This window comes from Schistocerca piceifrons, chromosome 3 (genome assembly GCF_021461385.2).
Source record: "Schistocerca piceifrons isolate TAMUIC-IGC-003096 chromosome 3, iqSchPice1.1, whole genome shotgun sequence".
NCBI lineage: Eukaryota > Metazoa > Arthropoda > Insecta > Orthoptera > Acrididae > Schistocerca > Schistocerca piceifrons.
The window spans coordinates 133,180,285-133,198,137 of NC_060140.1; the positions used below are offsets into that span (position 1 = coordinate 133,180,285).

Here is a 17,853-nt window from a genome sequence, read left to right on the forward strand (position 1 = left end):
TTTTGACATGATGTGGTTCATGCAAGACAGAGCCTGACCCCATCAAAGCAGGAGAGTGTTTGATGTCATGGAGGACCCAGAAGCCACTGGCATGGGCCTTGATTGGCTGCCATATTCTCTGGATCTGAACACTGCAACTCCTTTTTGTGGGCTATATTAAAGACAACATGTACAGCAATAACCTCGAAACTATTGCTGAGCTAAAAACAGACATTCAGGAGGTCACTGACAGCATCAGTGTTCCGACACTTCAGCAGGTCATGTAGAATTTCACTATTCATTTGTGCCACATCATTGCCAATGATGATTAGCATACTGAACATGTCATAACCTAAATCTGAATACCTATAGTGACGTTTCTGAGCTGTATGTTGTTATACAAATAAGGCATGACTGAAGGAGAATCTGTTTTGATCTGAGGGGGTTCCAGAGCTTGTTCCAAAGTTGAAGATAGAACTGAGCTGCTGTATGAGTTCAGTTACTGATCATGTGCTGTATCCTGTTATTGCTTAAAATGTTGATACTTGTGTTGGTCTATTGTTTCCAGCTGTGTATCTTCCAGTCTTGTTTTTCCTGTGTTGTTCTGCCTGCTGATTGACATTACAACCATTTTTGATTTATTTATTGTTAATCTGTGTGTTTTTAGATGGTCCTCCTTTGTGGCTAGCCTCTCGTGAGCATCTTTATCTGTATTGCCCCAAATTACTAGATCATCTGCAATTGCAAATCTACTGATGTCGTTATTGTTGTTCTGCTTCATTTCTTTCACAACTTCATCCATGATAGTGACAAAAAGTAATGGGGAAAGAGCAAAGTCTTGTTGAATTCCTTTAGTTGTTTGGAACCAACCAGAATTATTGTTTCCTATCTGTATGCAACTGCAGCAGCCTTCATAAATCATTTTAACTTTCTGAATTTACATTGCAGATACAGTTTTCTTTTTTACTCTTATTTGTATGATCTTCCTTGGGACACTATCAAATGCTTTGCCAAAAATCTGAAAACACAAGTGTAAGATCTCTGTCATTCTCCCAGTATTTCTATGCCACATTCTGAGAGCAAATTTGAGACTCAGCAGTAACAAATTTAGCAGCACACCTCTAAATTGTTTAGTCATCTTTTAATTCAACTTGGTGTGGATTCCAAAGACCTGAGCAGTACTCAAGAAAGGGTCTTGCAATTTTTCTGTACACAGTCTTCTTTACAGATGACCTCCACTTTCTCCAAATAAATAGAAGTTGATCATTTGCCTTCCCTGCAACTGATTTTATGTGTTCATTCCATTTCATGCTGTTTTACAATGTTACTTATAGATATTTTGTTTTGATGTAACTGTGTCAAGCAAAACACTAATACTGTATTGAAACATTACAAGTTTGGTTTTCCAACTCATCTGCTTTAACCTACATTTGTGGTTTCAGTTGTCTGAGACTGCAGATGTGTGTGGCAGTTGCGTTTGCGTGAGTGTGTGTGTTGGTGTGTGTATGTGAGTCTATTGCTGACAAAGGCCTTAATGGCCAAAAGCTATAATTCTGTGAATCTTTTTGTTGTTCCTATCGCGACTCAGCATCTCCAACTTTCCTTCTCTAACATGGTAACAAACCTATATTTTTCCATGTTTAGAGCGTGGTGCCATTCATCACATCAAATAGGAAGTATGTGCAAGTCATCCTATATCCTTCTATTGTCACTCAGTGATGACTCTTTCCTGTTCTCTAAAGCATCATAAACAAACAGTCATGGACTGCTGTTTACCCTATCATTCAGTTTGTTTATATATCAAACAAGAGTTGTCCTATCTCTGAATATGCAGTAGTAACATCAATATACAAGAATAGATACAAGCAACTAACTTTTAATTATATACCAATCTCTCTCCTTCCCAAATTCTCAGAAATTTTTGACAAAAGTAACAACAGAATACTGGACCATTTTCCCAAGAATAACCACATAGTAACAGCTCAGTGTGGCATCTGTAAAGACCATTCTGCTGAGAATGCAATGTATATCTCACAAACTCAGTTCTAGTAGAACTAAACATAAAAAATTACACTGTTGGCATTTTCTGTGATCTTTCCAATGTGTTTCATGGTGCAGATCCTAAAATTCTGTTAGGCAAACTTAAATGGTAAGGCAATGAACATACCTACCTCATGTAAAGTCACATCTTAACAATATCAAAAAGAAAGTTAACAAATGAGCTCAAAGGAATGACATTTGAAGTGGGAAATCATTAAATATGGTATTCAGCTAGTTTTAGGGCTTGGCCAAATTCTGTTCTTGTTGTACATAAATGATTTAGCCAGGACATTGAAAAACTCTTCAAAACTTAAGCAGTTTGCTGGTGATACAAGTATACTGATAAATTGCCCAAACCGATATGCACCGTAGTCAGCCAGGAGAATAACAGAACTGTCTTGCAACTGATCCACAACCAACAGCTTAAACATTACTCTTACAAAAACTTGTATTATACAGTTATAAATAAATAAAAGTGGCATGCAAGTACCAACAATGGAGATAATAGGCACACACTTGATGAGATTCCTCTCGTTATGTTCCTGGACATCCAAACAAATAATAAAAAGAGGTAGCACCAGCATGCAGATAAGTTAACCAATAAGCTCAGTTCTACCTGCTTTCCACTCAGAAGTTTTTCTCATTGTGTTTTCATAGGATGCTTTGCATACTTTAACTCAATTTTGTTCTATAGCATAATCTTCTACAACATTGTAGTTTTGTGAAGAGAGTTTAACCCCAGCGTGCTCTTTAGTGTCAGAGCACAGGCTCAGATTATGATAGGACGCGGAAAGAAACCGGCCATGCCTTTCTCACAGAAAAGACCCTGGCACTTTCCTGGAGATCACTTTATTCTAAAGAAGTGTTCAGTAAGAACATTGTCTAAAGCTGATAGTTGGAAATCTAGAAGCTTCATCAGAGACCTAGAGATTCTTATTCTTGTATGCCAATGCATATACTCAATAATGATATTTGTGGTTAATAAGAAGAGTGAATTTAGGATGGACTCAGTAATTCACAACCACAATACTAGATGTAGAAATAATTTTCATGTAGGCTAGGCATCCTTATAGGGTTCAGAATGAAGTTTTATAGTCTGGTGCAAAGGTCTATAACCAGTTGCCAGTTACAACATGTACACATGATAGGTGATCAACCAGTAATCAAACAATGAACATATGAATCACCATTATTCTGCAAGATGACATAATAATAATAATAATATTGTGTGGCTGTTATATGTTTATTTCAGTACTTTTGCAATGGTTGCAGTCATCTGGGGGTAGACTTTATTTCTTCAAGATCTAAAATTAGATGGTCCTGGTCTTCATCGTGATATGATTGAGAACACTAATGCCATTTTAACAATGGTAATTTATTATGAACTCTTTGTTTCAACACCAGCAATATATGACATCACTTTCAAATATGTTTCCATATAAATTGTCTCCTTAACACACAGTATTATGACAATAATCAATTAACAATGTGGAGCAATATGTCTGACCTCCTTTTCTTTTCCAAATCAAATTCAACTAACTACTCGCACAATGACGTGAATAACACGCACAAAGAGTGTACAAGTCAAGAGGTACATATCTGAGTATTTTTGGTAAAATAAATATTCTCTGTGTCTTTGACAACATGGATGACATTCTGATTTTATGGAGTAGTTTGTTGTATTAAAATATATTTTTACTTTATATGATATTCTACTTATTTATACTTAAACTGATTGAGATAAATATCAGGATTATTACCTCTATGTAGTCGACCTATTTTTTTATGTAAGTCATACTCAGATGTTTTCATAACATATGAAACATGTAGCAAAATTGCAAACCAGGACAAAAGCAATGAAAAACTGAATTTTTGAACAAAAATTGATTGTAAGAATTTGACCAAAAGTTGTATCGGACAATTCATCTACTACGAACCTAGTACTGAACAATCTATTTTAGAAGAATGAGATGGCCATGGGTTGTGATGCTGTGGATACGAGGCAGGAGGTTGAACATCCTCAAATATTTAAAAACAAAATAAAAGAATACCTGATTAGCTAATCCTACATTTTATCAGACTACTTGTACTTGAACTCAAGACTGTAAATTCTGTGCAAGTATAATATTTGAATATAATAGAGGGAAAACACACACACACACACACAAGTATAATATTTGTATTATATAGATCCTAACTTTTCCAGTATATAGAGAGGTCATATTAATGTATGTAAAGTGACATAAATGCTTTGTTTCAAGTATTAGATAAAAATAGCAGTTCAGTAATATAGGAAGAGGAGCAGTGGCTTTTGTCTCCTAATGTATTTATATAAAGTAATAACCATAATTATTAGTTTGAACAGATTAGCACTAGACAGAATTCGTTATTAATTACCTTACAGAAATAGCCAGCAGTAGTTGATTCTGTCGGTTAATGTAATGTAATGTAATGTAATGTAATGACACGTTTCACCTCCATGAAGGCTCTACTTTATGATAACGGCATTATAAAAGGGATAGATTGATACTCCTATATAGAGGAGATAGAGAGCTGCAGGCAGACACAATAAAAATGCTGCTATACATTTTATCTTTTGGCCAAAAGGCCTTCTTCTGAAGCAGAAAATATACACACATTCATACAAGCATGGCTCACAGACAGATCACTAAGGCCTTTGGCTTCTGTGGTTGGATTGAGTCATAACTGCACCTGATGGGAGCAGCAAGCAATGTGGTGTTGGGGTGAAGAGGAAATACGTGGCAGGGAGGGGGAGAAAGGCATATTGCTGCTTGTTGGAGCATGCATGGACTTGGTGGGAACAGGGTAGTGGCTGCTAGGTGCTGTTGGGAGTTTTTTTTTGGGGGGGGGGGGGGGGAGGTACAGGGGATTGGAAAAGAACTAGTTGGTGTGTTGATGGAATAGAAGGCTGTGTTGTGGTGAAGTGGCAGCATGGAAGGGGTAGGTAAGTGAAGGACAGTGACTAGTGAAGGTTGTGGCCACGGATTACGGGAACATAGCATATATTGCAGGGAGAGTTCCCACCTGCACAATTTGGAAAATCTGGTGTTAGTAGGAAAGATCCAGATGGCGCAGACTGTGAAGCAGCCATTGAAGAGAAGCACAGTGCGTTGGGCAGCACATTTAGCAACTGGGTGGTCCAACTATCTGTCAGTCACAGTTTGTTAGTGGCTATTCATGTGCACAGCCAGCTTGTTAGTTATCATGCCCATGTAAAAAGCAGCACAATAATTGCATCTTAGTTTCTAGATCACATGACTGATTGGACACAGTTTGTCAGTAGGCAGACATGCAGCTTGTTAGTTGTCATTCCCACATGAAAAGTAACACAATAGTTGCAGCTTAGTTTGTATATCACATGACTGCTTTCACAGATAACTCTGCCTTTGATGAGATACGAGATGCTCACATTGTGTTGGGCCACATGTTCAGTAACTGGGTGATCCAGCTGTTTCTTGGTCACAGTTCATCAGTGGCCATTCATGTGGACAGACTGCTTATTACTCATCATGACCATGTAGAAAACAGTACCGTGGTTGCAACTTAGTTTGTAATCACATGACTGTTTTCACAGGCAGCCCTTCCTTTCATGGGATAGGAGATACCTGTTTAGTTTGTAAATTACATGACTATTTTTACGGGTAGCACTGCCTTTGAGGGGAAAGGAGATGCCAGCTGTCTCTTGGCCACTGTTTGTTGGTGACTATTCATGTGGACAGAGAGCTTGTTAGTCATCATGCCCAAGTAGAAAGCAGCACCTATCCCATCAAAGGCATGGTTATGTGTGAAAGCAGTCATGTGATCTACAAACAAAGTCTCAACCACTCTACTGCTTTCTACATGGGCATGATAATTAACAAGTTGTCTGTCTACATGAATGGCCACTGATGAACTGTGGCGAGTAGACAGATCAGCTACCCAATTGCTGAACATGTTGCCCAACACAATGTGCTTCTCTTCAGTGACTGCTTCACAGCCTTCGGCATCTGGATCCTTCCTACCAACACTAGCTTTTTTGAACTGTGCAGGTGGGAACATTCCCTTCAGTATATCCTACATTCCCTTAGCCCTCTTGGCCTCAACTTTCGCTAATCACTGTTCTCCAATTACCTATCCCCTTCCCTTCTGCCACTCTAGCACAACATCGATCTCTACTCCACCAACACACCCACAAGTCATTTTCCCTTCTCCACTTCTCTCTTTTTTCTCTTCCCTACCCCACCCCCTTCCTCTAAACCTCCTAACTACACTTAGCATTGCTTAAACTGATCCCACCATGTACCTGTATGCTCCCACAAGCAGGACTATGCTTTCTCTCCCACCTAACTGCTATCACTGCCCGTCTCTGTCCCATGTCTCCTCCTCACACCCATCACTGGACTGCTGCTCCTATCAGGGCAGTCTCAACTCAGTCTGGCCACAGCAGCTAGAATCAGTGGTGATGTGTGTGTGAGAGGTGCTTGTGTGAATGTACATTTTTTACTTCACAAGAAGGCCTTTTGATCAAAAGCTCAAATGTATAGCAGTCTTTTGATTGTGCCTGTCTTCGATTCAGTGTGTCCTCTATATGGTGAATAATAATGTATCCTTTTCATGATACTGCTGTTATTCCATCCTGGAGTTTCCATTGTCTACTTCATGATAAGATTTTATGGAACATGTGTGAATGCATGAATGAATGAATGCACATTTTAATGATAGTAAAAAATGCAACTTTATATCGAAAAAGATTAGAAACATAGAACACCTTTACTGTCAACTGCAGTTATGTATGGAGTACTAAAATAGCTGGTTGAATGAGCAAAATAGAATACAAAATCTTTCTTCTTGTTTTATTACAGAAATAGTTAACATGGTAAGCATCAAAATGATATTATACTAAACACACATCTCCTGTTGTTTAATCATAGTATCTCATTACTTCATTATGAAAAAGCCTAATATCTTCATTGCTAATCTTCTTTGAAAGTACTCCAATTAAAAAAAAAGGCTTTATTTCTTCAGTTTAAGTAAATACACTAATTTTTAATCTGTCAAACACTGTTTTACAACCTTAATTCAGTTTAAGACTCATTGTTTGGTTTTCCTTCTATTCTATTATAGAAGAAACTTCCTGTGTCTGCCCTACTCCACGGTATCAGCGTCCACAAAGACATGGAAGAAATCTGAAGGAGCAAATGTTCAATGTACGGAGACAGAAGATTCCTTCAGCCATTCAAGAATATGAGGTAATGGTGGTGCAAGACTTAAAATTTTGAATTGTTAAGACTTCTGCATGCAGTTTTTAAAAATAATTTTTACTTTTTTTATTATTCCCAGAATCAGAGTACACTTGCTGATCAAAACATAAGAAGCTATTTAAACAGACAGAAACAGCTTCGAATATCCATACAAGTATGGGAGAGGGAACATAGAGTATTAACTGTAGGAGTAGTTAGATGTAACTGAAGTGGAACTGTTGATGTTATAGTATTTCCAGGGAATTTTGTACAATTTTTTATAATGTTAGCCCAGAATTATAAAAAGAATTCATTTCAGCTTCTAGATAATGGATAATAATCACTGTAACCCATAACAGATATATAGACAGCAGGTTGTAATAGCAAATAGCAACAGTTAGAAAATACAATGTAGAAAGAAGTAGCATTTTTTTCAAAAAACAATAAATTCTAATAGCACACGCTTACAACTAGAAAATACAATGTAAAAAGAAGTAGTACTTTTTTTTTCAAAAACATCTATCTGAGTAGAACAACCAGCTCATTTGCTTTCCCATCAGTAGATGTCTTAGTTGAGTGTCATGTTAGCAATACTGAGATATGGTATTCAACATAGGACTTTTTTGTGACTAATGTAACCATTTGTGTTTGGTTGAAGCTTAATGTATTTTTTTTTTCAGATTTAAGATTTCATATGAAACTGCGTGTTTTAAGCCCCATGTAACTAACATAATTAGTTGTTTCAAACAATGGAAAATCCAGGCTGGAATGTAACAATATTTTAAGTTTCTACTCACAATATAGCAGAGACTCACAATATAGCAGAGATGCTGAGTCACACACACACACACACACACACACACACACACACACACACACACACACACATGTTGTTGTTGTTGTTGTTGTTGTGGTCTTCAGTCCTGAGACTGGTTTGATGCAGCTCTCCATGCTACTCTATCCTGTACAAGCTTTTTCATCTCCCAGTACCTACTGCAACCTACATCCTTCTGAATCTGCTTAGTGTATTCATCTCTTGGTCTCCCTCTACGATTTTTACCCTCCACGCTGCCCTCCAATACTAAATTGGTGATCCCTTGATGCCTCAGAACATGTCCTACCAACCGATCCCTTCTTCTGGTCAAGTTGTGCCACAAACTTCTCTTCTCCCCAATCCTATTCAATACTTCCTCATTAGTTAAGTGACCTACCCATCTAATCTTCAGCATTCTTCTGTAGCACCACATTTCGAAAGCTTCTATTCTCTTCTTGTCCAAACTATTTATCGTCCATGTTTCACTTCCATACGTGGCTACACTCCATACGAATACTTTCAGAAATGACTTCCTGACACTTAAATCAATACTGGATGTTAACAAATTTCTCTTCTTCAGAAACGCTTTCCTTGCCATTGCCAGCCTACATTTTATATCCTCTCTACTTCGACCATCATCAGTTATTTTGCTCCCCAAATAGCAAAACTCCTTTACTACTTTAAGTGCCTCATTTCCTAATCTAATTCCCTCAGCATCACCCGACTTAATTAGACTACATTCCATTATCCTTGTTTTGCTTTTGTTGATGTTCATCTTATATCCTCCTTTCAAGACACTGTCCATTCCATTCAACTGCTCTTCCAAGTCCCTTGCTGTCTCTGACAGAATTACAATGTCATCGGCGAACCTCAAAGTTTTTATTTCTTCTCCATGAATTTTAATACCTACTCCGAATTTTTCTTTTGTTTCCTTTACTGCTTGCTCAATATACAGATTGAACAACATCGGGGAGAGGCTACAACCCTGCCTTACTCCCTTCCCAACCACTGCTTCCCTTTCATGTCCCTCGACTCTTATAACTGCCATCTGGTTTCTGTACAAATTGTAAATAGCCTTTCGCTCCCTGTATTTTACCCCTGCCACCTTTAGAATTTGAAAGAGAGTATTCCAGTCAACATTGTCAAAAGCTTTCTCTAAGTCTACAAATGCTAGAAACGTAGGTTTGCCTTTCCTTAATCTTTCTTCTAAGATAAGTCGTAAGGTCAGTATTGCCTCACGTGTTCCAGTGTTTCTACGGAATCCAAACTGATCTTCCCCGAGGTTGGCTTCTACTAGTTTTTCCATTCGTCTGTAAAGAATTCGCGTTAGTATTTTGCAGCTGTGACTTATTAAGCTGATAGTTCGGTAATTTTCACATCTGTCAACACCTGCTTTCTTTGGGATTGGAATTATTATATTCTTCTTGAAGTCTGAGGGTATTTCGCTTGTCTCATACATCTTCCTCACCAGATGGTAGAGTTTTGTCAGGACTGGCTCTCCCACGGCCGTCAGTAGTTCCAATGGAATATTGTCTACTCCGGGGGCTTTGTTTCGACTCACGTCTTTCAGTGCTCTGTCAAACTCTTCACGCAGTATCATATCTCCCATTTCATCTTCATCTACATCCTCTTCCATTTCCATAATATTGTCCTCAAGTACATCGCCCTTGTATAGACCCTCTATATACTCCTTCCACCTTTCTGCTTTCCCTTCTTTGCTTAGAACTGGGTTTCCATCTGAGCTCTTGATATTCATACAAGTCGTTCTCTTATCTCCAAAGGTCTCTTTAATTTTCCTGTCGGCGGTATCTATCTTACCCCTAGTGAGATAGGCCTCTACATCCTTACATTTGTCCTCTAGCCATCCCTGCTTAGCCATTTTGCACTTCCTGTCGATCTCATTTTTGAGACGTTTGTATTCCTTTTTGCCTGTTTCACTTACTGCATTTTTATATTTTCTCCTTTCATCAATTAAATTCAATATTTCTTCTGTTACCCAAGGATTTCTACTAGCCCTCGTCTTTTTACCTACTTGATCCTCTGCTGCCTTCACTACTTCATCCCTCATAGCTACCCATTCTTCTTCTACTGTATTTATTTCCCCCATTCCTGACAATTGCTCCCTTATGCTCTCCCTGAATCTCTGTACAACCTCTGGTTCTTTTAGTTTATCCAGGTCCCATCTCCTTAAATTCCCACCTTTTTGCAGTTTCTTCAGTTTTAATCTACAGGTCATAACCAATAGATTGTGGTCAGAGTCCACATCTGCCCCTGGAAATGTCTTACAATTTAAAACCTGGTTCCTAAATCTCTGTCTTACCATTATATAATCTATCTGATACCTTTTAGTATCTCCAGGGTTCTTCCATGTATACAACCTTCTTTCATGATTCTTAAACCAAGTGTTAGTTATGATTATGTTGTGCTCTGTGCAAAATTCGACCAGGCGGCTTCCTCTTTCATTTCTGTCCCCCAATCCATATTCACCTACTATGTTTCCTTCTCTCCCTTTTCCTACACTCGAATTCCAGTCACCCATGACTATTAAATTTTCGTCTCCCTTCACAATCTGAATAATTTCTTTTATTTCATCATACATTTCTTCAATTTCTTCGTCATCTGCAGAGCTAGTTGGCATATAAACTTGTACTACTGTAGTAGGTGTGGGCTTCGTATCTATCTTGGCCACAATAATGCGTTCACAATGCTGTTTGTAGTAGCTTACCCGCATTCCTATTTTCCTATTCATTATTAAACCTACTCCTGCATTACCCCTATTTGATTTTGTGTTTATAACCCTGTAGTCACCTGACCAGAAGTCTTGTTCCTCCTGCCACCGAACTTCACTAATTCCCACTATATCTAACTTCAACCTATCCATTTCCCTTTTTAGATTTTCTAACCTATCTGCCCGATTAAGGGATCTGACATTCCACGCTCCGATCCGTAGAACGCCAGTTTTCTTTCTCCTGATAACGACATCCTCTTGAGTAGTCCCCGCCCGGAGATCCGAATGGGGTACTATTTTACCTCCGGAATATTTTACCCAAGAGGACGCCATCATCATGTAATCATACAGTAAAGCTGCATGCCCTCGGGAAAAATTACGGCTGTAGTTTCCCCTTGCTTTCAGCCGTTCGCAGTACTGGCACGGCAAGGCCGTTTTGGTTATTGTTACAAGGCCAGATCAGTCAATCATCCAGACTGTTGCCCTTGCAACTACTGAAAAGGCTGCTGCCCCTCTTCAGGAACCACACGTTTGTCTGGCCTCTCAACAGATACCCCTCCGTTGTGGTTGCACCTACGGTACGGCTATCTGTATCGCTGAGGCACGCAAGCCTCCCCACCAACGGCAAGGTCCATGGTTCATGGGGGGGAGGACACACACACATGCACACACGAAAATACAACTTACACACACATGACTACAGCCTCTGGCAGCTGAAGCACCATAATAAGTTGTTTCACGGGCTGTTTGAAGGCAATGATGTGCCACACTAGTAATGTCATGTTTAATAACATTCTGTGGTGTTCAAACAAATTGTTTATTTATTTATTTATTTATTTTATCCATCTTTCAGCACCTACATGCAATCGATGTCGTCAGAAGAGTTACAGCTATTTGTACATTATGTTTTACATACCAAAATATTACATAGTAAAAATATGGCAATGTTGTAAACTATTAGCTTACAACAGCCTCTACACCTAGATCCATACATAACAGTAAGCCATAATTTATCAGCATTAACATGCAATCAATGTTGTCAGAAGTATTATAGCTATTTGTACATTATGTTTCATATAGCAAAAATATTACATGGAAAAAAAAAAGATAGTGTTGTACCCTATTAGCTTATAGCTAGCTGCCTCTACATCGATAACTATACATAATAGTAAGCCTTAGTTTATCAATAAATTAGATCATCTTTACAACTATTCTGAAATTCTTCTACACTGTAGAAAGTATTTTTCTTCATCCACACTTTGGTTTTAGTTTTGAAAATATCCATTGAAACCAATTGAGCCTGTACGGGTAAAGTGTTGAATAATTTTATGCTTATGTATTCATAGCTAGATTGGGTTTTCTTAAGCCTGGTTGTGGGTATATCAATCATATTTGTTTGTCGAGTATTGTGTTGATGAACCGATTTCCTTATAGTGTAGTGGTTTAAGTTTTCTTTTATGTTTAATAGGCAACAATATATGTAAAGAGATGGGACTGTGAGAATTTTTAAGTCTCTAAAATAAGGTCTACATGAGGTCTTGTTGTCAGTGATTCCGTACAAACGTCTAATTGCTTTCTTCTGCCAAGTGAAAATTTTTTTGGCTCCTGGAGAGTTACCCCATAAAAGAATGCCATATTGTAGATGGCAATGAAAGAAGGCATAGTATGACTGAAGCAATAAATCTTGTGTAACACATGTGTGTAGTTTGGCTAGTAGATAGATAACTCGTGATAGCTTTCGACATACATAATCTGTATGTGTGTCCCAAGTTAATTTTGAGTCAATGTGTATTCCTAGTAGTTTAACAGATGATAACTCCATGTTACTGTTTGATAAACTGAAGATTATCTTGACAGTCTTTTCATGGTTCATAGATAAGTCATTAGCTTTAAACCAGATATTAGATATTTTGAGACACTCTTCACTTTCCTCCTTCAATATGTTTATATCCTTTCCAGAATTAGCTAATGTTGTGTCATCAGCATAGAGGATAGATTTACAGGGTAAGTTGTTCGGAAAGTCATTTACAAACAATATAAATAGCAGAGGGCCAAGCACTGAGCCCTGAGGAACACCTCGTTTTATACTTAAAGTTTGTGACTGTTGGTCATTATGCTTTACTATTTGTTTTCTATTGCTGAGGTATGATTCAATTAGTGAGAGTTTCAGGTGTTTGATTCCATAGCAACACAGTTTATCTAATAATAATTTGTGGTTAACTGCGTCGAAAGCCTTACTCAAGTCAATTAGAATGGCTTCAGCAGATAATTCTGACTCAAATGCACTTAGTACAAAAGAGATAAGGTTTTCAACTGCTTTGACTGTTGATAAGTTTGACCTGAATCCATACTGAGAATCATTTAATATATTATTGTCTGATAGGTGTATGCATATTTGCTGCATTATGCAATGTTCTATTATTTTTGAAAGAATAGGCACAAGTGAAATTGGTCTATAATTATTGATACAGGACTTGTCACCCTTTTTGTATAATGGTATGACAACTGTTTTTTTGAGACATTCTGGAAAGTGTCCACTTGAGAGCATCCAGTTTATCAGTATGCAAAGGGGGTATGTTATGAGATCTACAACTTTTTTAATTACATAGTTTGACAGGCCATACACATCTTCAGATCTAGAGTATCCTAATTTAGAGGTTGCTTTAAGTATATCAGTTACTTGTACTTCTCTCCATTTACAAGCTGACACTATGTTTGTAATGTTTTGTTGAAAATTTCTGCCAGATATGGGGTGAGAAATAGGTGTATGTGTTGAATTGGAATTCTGGTTGCTATGGGTTGGAAGGCTAAGATTGGCAGAGTTGACAAAAAAGTGATTGAAATCATCAGCAGTGACGTTAGCAGCATTTGTGTTGTCTTTGTAGTTTATATCCATACCTAGCTCTGCTTTTATTACTTTCCATGCAGCCTTACATTCATTGTGTGATTTTTTAATGAAATCACCATTTGCCTTACACTTGGCTATTTTAATTTCAGATCTATATTTTCTTTTCAGGTTTTTGTAAGTTTCTTTATCTACTGCTCCCTTTTTGACCTTATCGTGACAAGCAATTACCAATAGTCTCAGTTTTTGTAATTGGGGTGAAAACCACTTCTGTAAAGTTGAGTGGCTAGGTTTCCTAACATTTTTGTTTTTTTGTTTTTTAACCAGTGGACAGCATGTGTGGAAGATTTCAGAAATGATTTTGAGGAATGTGCTGAAGGCTTCATCAACATTTCTGGAGGAATGTATAACAGTATTCCAATCTATAGACTTAAGTTCTTCTCTATACTTGCTAATATTTGTATCTGTAGATAGTCTGACACACTGAGTTTGTTCCTCGTCTTCTTTTGGTTTTTTAGTAATTAGTTTCACCCATATACGTCTATGGTCTGACAGGTAATCGACATTAAGTAAGCCTAGCTCAAAATCACATTTGTATACATTTGTTATTAGATTGTCAAGACAGGAGGAGTGCCTTGTAGGACTTTCATTAGCACAAAAGAGATTATAGGATCTTAACATATTTACTAAATTAACATTTCTGGCTGTCGTTTTCCTAATGTCTATGTTTAGATCCCCAAAGATTAAAATTTTGTATTTAGTATATTTTTGTATACTGATCACAAGTTTTTCTAAACGTTCTATAAATTGTTCTACATTACTTTCAGGAGTGTGATATAAAGACACAGTTATGAGCTGTATACTAGGTATAATAAAAGCAGCTGCTTCAAAAACACCTTTAGTGCATAGGTCACTAACTTCAAGAACAGAAAACTTTAGGTCTAGATCATTGCTAATATATATGGATGAACCCCCATAGGATTCACTGGGTCTGCAGAAGTATGTAGCTAATCTGAAACCTGATGGTACATACAATTTTATATCCTCTTCCTTTAACCAATGTTCGTTTATACATAAAATCATTCTTTTGTTACTTTTTAATAGTATACCAAGCTCATCAGCTTTATTTTTCAGAGACCTGACATTTAAGTGCAGAAATAAGATAGAGTTACTGTCACAGGAGGGGAGGAGTACAGTATTATGGGGCAATGGAGAACATTTAATTGTTTTTTCAGCCCTGGAATCTACGTTAGGTGGCGGTTGGACTTCCTTGGGATAAACCATAAAAAATCTTCATTTCTCTTAGGTAATTTTTTGGGTCTGTTTGAAACACGGCTGGAAGTTTGTTTCACTTTACTGTCCACAAGTTTTATAGGAACATGTTTTCCCAAATCATTTGGTATCACTTCATCATGAGACAAAGATGATACTTTACTTACTGTGACTGGTCTATTCTTTTCTGCTACTCTTGAAGGTGATGGAGGAGGAGCTTGTACTGTTTCTGCTGTTGGTGAAGTTGGTTTAGTTGCTGCTGGTGGAGGAGTTGTTTCTGCTATTACTGGTAAAGGAGTTGGTTCTACTACTGCTGGTGTGGGAGATGGTGCTGCTGCTATAGGAACTAGTTCTACTGCTGGAGGAGTTGCTTCTGCTGTTACTGATGGTGTTTCTTCTGCTATTCCTGGTGAAGTAGTTTGTGCTGTTACTGCTGGTGAGGGAGATGGTGTTACTGCTGTAGGAGCTCGTTCTAATGCTGGAGGAGTTACTTCTGCTGTTACTGAACGTGGTTCTTCTGACGATGCTGTTGATTCTACTTCTGTTAGTATTGCTTCTTTAGGTACTTCTGCTGCATTTTCTGTTACTGTATCTAATTCTGCATCAGTCACTCCTAGAGATACTTTCTCGCTAGAGTGGCAAGGCAGTTAAGGGATTGGGCTCACAACTTGGAAATTTAAGTTTTCCATGGTTTCCATAAAGTGACTGAGATGAATACCAGGATGATTTCATTGAAATGGATATGGCTGATGCAGTAGCCACCAGAAAGATCGCGGGAGGCACACATCGGCATGGCGCGTCACGGACGGTAGTTGCCGCAAGTAGAGTTCCGTCCACCAGAGGGTCGCGAGAATTCGGACGCAACCTCTGCCAGCGTAACAACAACTCAGGCAGCACGGGCCGTGCCCAGTCAGTTAACATCAGGCATGCCTAGGACACAGTCCCAGCCTACGCTAAGTGAAGTGCGACGTAAACGTGAACAGTGTTACTACACAATTGGCGACGAGTAGGGTCGTTCTTTCACATGTTGCGTCGTTGTTCCGGTTTTGCAGCTTCTCCACGGTATGGAGGATTTAGTGCGGGTTTTGGTTGAGCAGCAGATGGAACTCATGGCCACCATGAAACAAGTGCTTCCGGCGTTGCTCTCCACGCAGTTTGCTCCAGCGCCCTTCCCTCCTCCCTTTCCCCCGTATGACGAGACGGCAGAGGATTGAGACGCATATGAACATCGCCTTCGGCAGCATTTCCAGGCGTTTCATGTTGCCGATGCGGAGGTATGTCGTGCTCTCTTCATGTCTTGGATATCTCCCTCACTGTTTCAAGTTTTGCGGCAGCTAGTGCTATTGCAGGAACCCTCGTCCTTGTCTTTTGACACATTGTGTCTTAGTCGCAAGTGTCATTTTGTCACGGAGCAGTCGCAAGAGTCGTATGCCCATGTTATGGTACGCGACATCATTGTTCGTTCGGCCCCTGATAGGGAGGTCCGGCAACAGGCCCTGCAGTTAGAAGACCCTTCCCTTGAGGAAGTCCTGTCCATTGCTCAATAGTATGAAGTCTCTCACGCCACAGGTCAACAGTTGGAAGCGTGGTGCGACGTTGCGGCGGTTCAGGGCGGTGCGGCCGCGTCCACTGCGTCTGGGGTGGACGATGTGCGAGTGGTACAATCTGGCCATTACGGCCACTCCCGCACGGCACGTAAACAGAATTCTGCTGCCGGCTCCTGTTGCCGCCCTGTGCATCGTGCTATATACATCATGACCGGTCAGAGTGCCCCCAGCGTTGGGCCGTTTGTTGCAAATGTAATAAAAAAGGTCACATTGCTAAAGTTTGCCACTCAGCCTCAAAAGAATCGAAGGAAGCAGGTACAGAGGACATGGACGTTGACATTCAGGAAGTTTCATCGGGCCAGGCTCCCGACGCATCGGCACGCAAACTCTTTATTGAGGTGTCGGTTTGGTTGCGCCGGTTACAACTGCAAGTAGATATGGGCGCGGGAGTTTCATTGTTGAATGCACAAACTTATTCCGACCTTGGATCGCCCCCGTTGGCGCCAGTTTACCGGCGTCTACGCGGTTATGGTAAACAGTTCATTCCCCTACTGGGTCAATTCACTACTGACATGACTTACAAATCAGTCACTCGACCTATTACTTTTATTGTTGTCAGTGATGCGAGCTCCACTAACCTTTTTGGCCTGGATGCCTTTCAAGCTTTCGGTTTATCTATCGCTGACACCGTACAGTTGGTCTCCGAAGATGTTCCCTATCAATCATTGGAATCTTTGATCTCAGACTTTCCAGATATCTTTGAGGAGGGCCTGGGGCATGTTTCAGATTTTGAAGCTCACTTAACGTTGAAGGCGTCGGCTCGCCCGCGTTTTCTACGCGTGAGGCAGATCCCCTTGGCTCTCCTCCCTCAGGTAAAGGAAGAACTAGACCGGCTGACAGCCCTAGGGGTCGTTCTTCCCATTTCTTCTAGTGAGTGGCCTTCGCCCCTCGTTATTGTAAGGAAGCCCTCGGGAAAATTACGTCTTTGTGGCGATTTCAAGGCCATCATTAATTCCCAATTGGTGGTGGACACCTATCCTTTGCCTCGTGCTGATGAATTGTTCTCCGCCGTGGTGGGAGGCCAATATTTTTCGAAAATCGATCTTTTGGAGGCTTATCATCAGATACCACTTGATGAGGGCTCCAAACGGCTGGCGGTCATCAACACCCCGTTTGGCCTTTACCAATACCAGCGTTTGGCCTTCGGAATATCCAGTGCCCCGGCGATATTCCAGCATTATCTTGAGCACGTCACGTCGACAATCCTTCATTGTATTAATTACCTGGATGATATAATTGTCACAGGCTGCAGCACGAAGGAACACTTGCACAACCTTCACACCCTCTTCCTCAAATTCAGGTCTGTGGGCTTGCGTTGCAACCTGCAC

General features: G+C 39.5%; 1 protein-coding gene across 1 annotated transcript in view; it reads left to right on the forward strand.

Moving 5' to 3' along the window:
• Positions 1-17,853, forward strand: part of LOC124788465 — a 254,276-nt gene that overhangs the window by 128,192 nt on the left and 108,231 nt on the right. The window contains exon 5 of the mRNA XM_047255736.1: positions 7,144-7,268. Within this exon, the coding sequence (XP_047111692.1) occupies positions 7,144-7,268 (125 nt within the window). The remainder of the gene's footprint in view (positions 1-7,143; positions 7,269-17,853) is intronic.